The 10,000-nt window shown below is 47.3% G+C and overlaps 1 protein-coding gene across 7 annotated transcripts in view; it reads right to left on the reverse strand.

Annotated features, from left to right (window-relative positions):
* The window catches only part of fhod1 (formin homology 2 domain containing 1), a 58,789-nt gene that overhangs the window by 46,220 nt on the left and 2,569 nt on the right, over nt 1–10,000 (reverse strand). For all 7 annotated transcript variants that reach the window (XM_034558888.1, XM_034558879.1, XM_034558870.1 and 4 more), the window contains exons 2-3: nt 8,843–8,949; nt 8,503–8,567 (exon numbers count right to left, since the gene is read on the reverse strand). In XM_034558888.1, coding sequence (XP_034414779.1) covers nt 8,503–8,567; nt 8,843–8,949 — 172 coding nt within the window. The remainder of the gene's footprint in view (nt 1–8,502; nt 8,568–8,842; nt 8,950–10,000) is intronic.

Raw genomic sequence — 10,000 nt, forward strand, 5'->3', positions numbered from 1 at the left:
AGGGACTAGAGGACATGATGGACATAGGGACTAGAGGACATGATGGACTAGAGGACATGATGGACATAGGGACTAGAGGACATGATGGACATAGGGACTAGAGGACATGATGGACTAGAGGACATGATGGACATAGGGACTAGAGGACATGATGGACTAGAGGACATGATGGACATAGGGACTAGAGGACATGATGGACTAGAGGACATGATGGACTAGAGGACATGATGGACATAGGGACTAGAGGACATGACGGACATGATGGACTAGAGGACATGATGGACATAGGGACTAGAGGACATGATGGACTAGAGGACATGATGGACATAGGGACTAGAGGACATGAGGGACTAGAGGACATGATGGACTAGAGGACATGATGGACATGAGGGACTAGAGGACATGATGGACTAGAGGACATGATGGACATAGGGACTAGAGGACATGATGGACTAGAGGACATGATGGACTAGAGGACATGATGGACATAGGGACTAGAGGACATGATGGACTAGAGGACATGATGGACATAGGGACTAGAGGACATGATGGACTAGAGGACATGACGGACATAGGGACTAGAGGACATGATGGACATAGGGACTAGAGGACATGATGGACTAGAGGACATGATGGACATAGGGACTAGAGGACATGATGGACTAGAGGACATGATGGACATAGGGACTAGAGGACATGATGGACTAGAGGACATGATGGACTAGAGGACATGATGGACTAGAGGACATGATGGACATAGGGACTAGAGGACATGATGGACTAGAGGACATGACGGACATGATGGACTAGAGGACATGATGGACATAGGGACTAGAGGACATGATGGACTAGAGGACATGATGGACATAGGGACTAGAGGACATGATGGACTAGAGGACATGATGGACATAGGGACTAGAGGACATGATGGACTAGAGGACATGACGGACATGATGGACTAGAGGACATGATGGACATAGGGACTAGAGGACATGATGGACTAGAGGACATGATGGACATAGGGACTAGAGGACATGATGGACATAGGGACTAGAGGACATGATGGACTAGAGGACATGATGGACTAGAGGACATGATGGACATAGGGACTAGAGGACATGATGGACATAGGGACTAGAGGACATGATGGACATAGGGACTAGAGGACATGACGGACATGATGGACTAGAGGACATGATGGACATAGGGACTAGAGGACATGATGGACATAGGGACTAGAGGACATGATGGACTAGAGGACATGATGGACTAGAGGACATGATGGACATAGGGACTAGAGGACATGATGGACTAGAGGACATGATGGACATAGGGACTAGAGGACATGATGGACATGATGGACTAGAGGACATAGGGACTAGAGGACATGATGGACTAGAGGACATGATGGACTAGAGGACATGACGGACATAGGGACTAGAGGACATAGGGACTAGAGGACATGATGGACTAGAGGACATGATGGACATAGGGACTAGAGGACATGATGGACATAGGGACTAGAGGACATGATGGACTAGAGGACATGATGGACATAGGGACTAGAGGACATGATGGACATAGGACTAGAGGACATGATGGACATAGGGACTAGAGGACATGATGGACTAGAGGACATGATGGACATAGGGACTAGAGGACATGACGGACATAGGGACTAGAGGACATGATGGACTAGAGGACATGACGGACATGATGGACTAGAGGACATGATGGACATAGGGACTAGAGGACATGATGGACTAGAGGACATGATGGACATAGGGACTAGAGGACATGATGGACTAGAGGACATGATGGACATAGGGACTAGAGGACATGATGGACATAGGGACTAGAGGACATGATGGACATAGGGACTAGAGGACATGATGGACATAGGGACTAGAGGACATGATGGACATAGGGACTAGAGGACATGATGGACTAGAGGACATGATGGACATGATGGACTAGAGGACATGATGGACATAGGGACTAGAGGACATGATGGACATAGGGACTAGAGGACATGATGGACTAGAGGACATGATGGACATAGGGACTAGAGGACATGACGGACATAGGGACTAGAGGACATGATGGACTAGAGGACATGACGGACATGATGGACTAGAGGACATGATGGACATAGGGACTAGAGGACATGATGGACTAGAGGACATGATGGACATAGGGACTAGAGGACATGATGGACTAGAGGACATGATGGACATAGGGACTAGAGGACATGAAGGACATAGGGACTAGAGGACATGATGGACATAGGGACTAGAGGACATGATGGACATAGGGACTAGAGGACATGATGGACATAGGGACTAGAGGACATGATGGACATAGGGACTAGAGGACATGATGGACATAGGGACTTGAGGACATGATGGACATAGGGACTAGAGGACATGATGGACATAGGGACTAGAGGACATGATGGACATAGGGACTAGAGGACATGATGGACTAGAGGACATGATGGACTAGAGGACATGATGGACATAGGGACTAGAGGACATGATGGACATAGGGACATGATGGACATAGGGACTAGAGGACATGATGGACATAGGGACTAGAGGACATGATGGACATAGGGACTACTCAAGAATAATATACATGAATATGATCAATAAAAGAATTAAGTAAATAAATTATAAATTAATTCATATTATAAATTAATATTTCTGACGGCTGGTCTGACCAACTGATTGTGTTCCTGAGTTGTGCCGTTGGACATAGGGACTAGAGGACATGATGGACTAGAGGACATGATGGACATAGGGACTAGAGGACATGATGGACTAGAGGACATGATGGACATAGGGACTAGAGGACATGATGGACTAGAGGACATGATGGACTAGAGGACATGACGGACATAGGGACTAGAGGACATGATGGACATAGGGACTAGAGGACATGATGGACTAGAGGACATGATGGACATAGGGACTAGAGGACATGATGGACTAGAGGACATGATGGACATAGGGACTAGAGGACATGATGGACTAGAGGACATGATGGACTAGAGGACATGATGGACTAGAGGACATGATGGACATAGGGACTAGAGGACATGATGGACTAGAGGACATGACGGACATGATGGACTAGAGGACATGATGGACATAGGGACTAGAGGACATGATGGACTAGAGGACATGATGGACATAGGGATTAGAGGACATGATGGACTAGAGGACATGATGGACATAGGGACTAGAGGACATGATGGACTAGAGGACATGACGGACATGATGGACTAGAGGACATGATGGACATAGGGACTAGAGGACATGATGGACATGATGGACTAGAGGACATGATGGACATAGGGACTAGAGGACATGATGGACATAGGGACTAGAGGACATGATGGACTAGAGGACATGATGGACTAGAGGACATGATGGACATAGGGACTAGAGGACATGATGGACATAGGGACTAGAGGACATGACGGACATGATGGACTAGAGGACATGATGGACATAGGGACTAGAGGACATGATGGACATAGGGACTAGAGGACATGATGGACTAGAGGACATGATGGACATAGGGACTAGAGGACATGACGGACATAGGGACTAGAGGACATGATGGACATAGGGACTAGAGGACATGACGGACATAGGGACTAGAGGACATGATGGACATAGGGACTAGAGGACATGATGGACTAGAGGACATGATGGACATAGGGACTAGAGGACATGATGGACTAGAGGACATGATGGACATAGGGACTAGAGGACATGATGGACTAGAGGACATGATGGACATAGGGACTAGAGGACATGATGGACTAGAGGACATGATGGACATAGGGACTAGAGGACATGATGGACATAGGGACTAGAGGACATAGGGACTAGAGGACATGATGGACATAGGGACTAGAGGACATGATGGACATAGGGACTAGAGGACATGATGGACATAGGGACTAGAGGACATGATGGACATAGGGACTAGAGGACATGATGGACTAGAGGACATGATGGACTAGAGGACATGATGGACATAGGGACTAGAGGACATGATGGACATAGGGACATGATGGACATAGGGACTAGAGGACATGATGGACATAGGGACATGATGGACTTGAGGACATGATGGACTTGAGGATATGATGTTTATACACACACACAAATATATATATATATATATATATATATATAAATAAACATACATACACACAAATATATATAAATGTTTATACACACACACGCACGTATATATATATATATATATACACACATGTATATACATACACACACACACACACGTATATACATACACACACACACACACACACATGTATATACATGCACACACACACACATGTATATACATGCACACACACACGTATATACATGCACACACACACACACACATGTATATACATATACACACACACACATGTATATACATGCACACACACACACACATGTATATACATGCACACACATGTATATACATAAATACACTAACATTATTTATATACAGTATATACACACACACACACACACACATTGTGTGTGCTAACATTTGCTGACGTGTGCTAACATCTCCTGACGTGTGCCAACATCTACTGACGTGTGCTAACATCTACTGACGTGTGCTAACATCTCCTGACGTGCGCTAACATCTACTGACGTGCGCTAACATCTACTGACGTGTGCCAACATCTGCTGACGTGTGCTAACATTTGCTGACGTGTGCTAACATTTGCTGACGTGTGCTAACATTTGCTGACGTGTGCTAACATCTCCTGACGTGTGCCAACATCTCCTGACGTGTGCTAACATCTGCTGACGTGTGCTAACATTTGCTGACGTGTGCTAACATCTGCTGACGTGTGCTAACATCTGCTGACGTGTGCTAACATTTGCTGACGTGTGCTAACATTTGCTGACGTGTGCTAACATCTCCTGACGTGTGCCAACATCTCCTGACGTGTGCCAACATCTACTGACGTGTGCTAACATCTCCTGACGTGCGCTAACATCTCCTGACGTGCGCCAACATCTCCTGACGTGCGCCAACATCTACTGACGTGTGCTAACATCTCCTGACGTGCGCCAACATCTCCTGACGTGCGCCAACATCTACTGACGTTTGCTAACATCTCCTGACGTGTGCCAACATCTCCTGACGTGTGCCAACATCTACTGACGTGTGCTAACATCTGCTGACGTGTGCTAACATCTGCTGACGTGTGCTAACATCTACTGACGTGTGCTAACATCTACTGACGTGTGCTAACATCTACTGACGTGTGCTAACATCTCCTGACGTGCGCTAACATCTCCTGACGTGTGCTAACATCTCCTGACGTGCGCTAACATCTACTGACGTGCGCTAACATCTCCTGACGTGTGCTAACATCTCCTGACGTGTGCCAACATCTGCTGACGTGTGCTAACATTTGCTGACGTGTGCTAACATTTGCTGACGTGTGCTAACATCTCCTGACGTGTGCCAACATCTACTGACGTGAGCTAACATCTCCTGACGTGCGCTAACATCTCCTGACGTGCGCCAACATCTCCTGACGTGCGCCAACATCTCCTGACGTGCGCCAACATCTACTGACGTGTGCTAACATCTCCTGACGTGCGCCAACATCTCCTGACGTGCGCCAACATCTCCTGACGTGCGCCAACATCTACTGACGTTTGCTAACATCTCCTGACGTGTGCCAACATCTCCTGACGTGTGCTAACATCTGCTGACGTGTGCTAACATCTGCTGACGTGTGCTAACATCTACTGACGTGTGCTAACATCTACTGACGTGTGCTAACATCTGCTGACGTGTGCTAACATCTGCTGACGTGTGCTAACATCTGCTGACGTGCGCTAACATCTACTGACGTGTGCGCTAACATCTCCTGACGTGCGCTAACATCTACTGACGTGCGCTAACATCTCCTGACGTGCGCTAACATCTACTGACGTGTGCTAACATCTACTGACGTGCGCTAACATCTCCTGACGTGCGCTAACATCTACTGACGTGCGCTAACATCTACTGACGTGCGCTAACATCTACTGATGTGCGCTAACATCTACTGACGTGTGCGCTAACATCTCCTGACGTGCGCTAACGTCAACTGACGTGCGCTAACGTCAACTGACGTGCGCTAACATCTCCTGACGTGCGCTAACATCTACTGACGTGCGCTAACATCTCCTGACGTGCGCTAACATCTACTGACGTGCGCCAACATCTCCTGACGTGCGCCAACATCTACTGACGTGTGCCAACATCTCCTGACGTGCGCCAACATCTCCTGATGTGCGCCAACATCTCCTGACGTGCGCCAACATCTGACGTGCGCCAACATCTACTGACGTGCGCTAACATCTCCTGACGTGCGCTAACATCTACTGACGTGCGCTAACATCTCCTGACGTGCGCTAACGTCAACTGACGTGTGCTAACATCTCCTGACGTGCGCTAACATCTACTGACGTGCGCTAACATCTCCTGACGTGCGCTAACATCTACTGACGTGCGCTAACATCTCCTGACGTGCGCTAACATCTCCTGACGTGCGCTAACATCTACTGACGTGCGCTAACATCTCCTGACGTGCGCTAACATCTCCTGACGTGCGCTAACATCTACTGACGTGCGCTAACATCTACTGACGTGCGCTAACATCTACTGACGTGCGCTAACATCTACTGACGTGCGCTAACATCTACTGATGTGCGCTAACATCTACTGACGTGTGCGCTAACGTCAACTGACGTGCGCTAACATCTACTGACGTGCGCTAACATCTCCTGACGTGCGCTAACATCTCCTGACGTGCGCTAACATCTACTGACGTGCGCTAACATCTCCTGACGTGCGCTAACATCTACTGACGTGAGCTAACATCTACTGACGTGCACTAACATCTACTGACGTGTGCTAACATCTCCTGACGTGCGCTAACGTCAACTGACGTGCGCTAACATCTACTGAACGTGCACTAACATCTACTGACGTGTGCGCTAACATCTCCTGACGTGCGCTAACGTCAACTGACGTGCGCTAACATCTACTGACGTGCGCTAACATCTACTGACGTGTGCTAACATCTCCTGACGTGCGCTAACATCTACTGATGTGCGCTAACATCTACTGACGTGTGCGCTAACATCTCCTGACGTGCGCTAACATCTCCTGACGTGCGCTAACGTCAACTGACGTGTGCTAACATCAGAAGGCGGCACAGGTTCTGGTCCAGGTTCTGGTCCAGGTTCTGGTCCAGGTTCTGGTCCAGGCTCTGGTCCAGGCTCTGGTCCAGGCTCTGGTCCAGGCTCTGGTCCAGGCTCTGGTCCAGGCTCTGGTCCAGGCTCTGGTCATCTCACGGCTAGACTACTGTAACTCCTCCTTCAGGTCTACCTGCTAATGCCATTCGACCTCTACAGCTCATCCAGAATGCAGCTGCTCGACTGGTCTTCAACCTCCTAAATTCACCCACAATCCTCCGCTCCTCTGCGACCTTCACTGGTTACCGGGACATGGTCTAACCTCACACCCAGGACATGGTCTAACCTCACACCCAGGACATGGTCTAACCTCACACCCAGGACATGGTCTAACCTCACACCCAGGACATGGTCTAACCTCACATCCAGGACATGGTCTAACCTCACATCCAGGACATGGTCTAACCTCACACCCAGGACATGGTCTAACCTCACACCCAGGACATGGTCTAACCTCACATCCAGGACATGGTCTAACCTCACACCCAGGACATGGTCTAACCTCACACCAGGACATGGTCTAACCTCACACCCAGGACGTGGTCTAACCTCACACCCAGGACATGGTCTAACCTCACACCCAGGACATGGTCTAACCTCACACCCCACCTCATTCACTTCTCTCGGCTTCAGCCAATCAGCTTGTAGCTCCTTCACTTCGAGCTAAACACTCAACAAAGTCACGACTGTTTGCTGTGCTGGCTCCTCATTGGTGGAACGAGCTCCCCATTGACATCAGGACAGGAAGTCTCTACAGACTAAAAACACATCTTAGTGACTACACCTTGAATAGGGAAGGTAGAGCCGTAGTAGCACTTTAGTAGCACTTAAATGTCTCTTACTGATTGCACTTTGTATTTTAACACTCTAGTAGCACTTAAATGTCTCTTACTGATAGCACTTTGTATTTTAACACTTTAGTAGCACTTAAATGTCTCTTACTGATAGCACTTTGTAGTTTAACTTTATTGAAGAAATTGTACTTTCTTGATTCTTGTTGTTCTGAGTTTGGACTCATGGTTTAATGCACTTATTGTAAGTCGCTTTGGATAAAAGCGTCAGCTAAATGACATGAAATGTAATGTTATGTAGTGTAATGTAATGCTGACGTGTGCTAACATCTGCTGAACAGAACGTTGGTGGAACTGAAGACAGAGAACGTTATGGATCATCGTGGTGCGTCTTCTGAGGACATAATTACCCAGAATGGAGTGGACACGAACAGAGAGCTGAGTCCTTAGGATCAGGATGGGCTTCTTTCCTTTCCTGGAAGAAGAAGTGTTGAAAAGAACGTGAAGCGACATCACAGACTGAATATAGAGAGAACCAGCCTTTATGGTTCTATGTATGCATGCATGTATATATATATATATATATATATATATATATATATATGCATGTATATATATATATATATATATATATATATATATATATATATATATATATATGCATGTATATATATATATATATATATATATATATATATATATATATATATATAAATAAATAAATACATAAATAAAGTAAAGTGTTCTTACATCACGTCTTCATAGAAGCTCTCCAGCTCGTCTCTCTGCTCGGACAGAGACGAGTCCAGGTCCAGATAGTTTCCATGGGGAGACAACTGAAGGGTGCACTCCTCCAACTGAGGGACACAAAGAGAGAGAGACCATCAGGATTAAAGACCAGGACCCTGACGCTCTCTCTCTGAGCATGATGGGCACAATTAGAGGGCTGGTGGAGGAATGTAATCTAGAGCTCTCAGGTCTTTAACTGATCCTGGAGATTCCAGGGGGACTCTGAAGGCCCCACACAAGGCTGGACTGGATCCATGTGTTGGATACCAACTGAGTAAAAAACACAGTTCCAGCTCAGAAGAAGAACATGAAGCAGAGTTCAGACGGCTGAGTAATGATCTGCTCCTCCGGGGCTCCTGGGGCCTCAGAGAGCCGACATGAAGAACAACTGCTGAGGAAGTGGGATTCATAATGAAGTCATGCCGACTGAAGCAGAGTTCACTTCCTGTGAGGAAAACTGCCCACTGACCCAAACAGGAAGTGAGACGTTTACAGAATCATTGTGAGGAGCAGCAGCGTCACTCAGAAGATGTTTCAGGTCCAAAAGGTTCAGTTCAGAGAAACCAACAAGAAACCAGTTTCACCTGAACTGACACCAGGACCGAAGGAGTACCTGAGCAGGTAGAGAACAGAGAACCCGAACAGGTAGAGAACAGAGAACCCGAACAGGTAGAGAACAGAGGACCCGAACAGGTAGAGAACAGAGGACCCGAACAGGTAGAGAACAGAGTACCTGAGCAGGTAGAGAACAGAGGACCCGAACAGGTAGAGAACAGAGAACCCGAACAGGTAGAGAACAGAGAACCCGAACAGGTAGAGAACAGAGGACCCAAACAGGTAGAGAACAGAGAACCTGAGCAGGTAGAGAACAGAGAACCCGAACAGGTAGAGAACAGAGAACCTGAACAGGTAGAGAACAGAGGACCTGAGCAGGTAGAGAACAGAGAACCCGAACAGGTAGAGAACAGAGAACCTGAGCAGGTAGAGAACAGAGAACCCGAACAGGTAGAGAACAGAGAACCTGAGCAGGTAGAGAACAGAGAACCCGAACAGGTAGAGAACAGAGAACCTGAACAGGTAGAGAACAGAGGACCCAAACAGGTAGAGAACAGAGAACCT

The sequence above is a fragment of the Cyclopterus lumpus genome, chromosome 3, assembly GCF_009769545.1.
Source record: "Cyclopterus lumpus isolate fCycLum1 chromosome 3, fCycLum1.pri, whole genome shotgun sequence".
Classification (NCBI taxonomy): domain Eukaryota; kingdom Metazoa; phylum Chordata; class Actinopteri; order Perciformes; family Cyclopteridae; genus Cyclopterus; species Cyclopterus lumpus.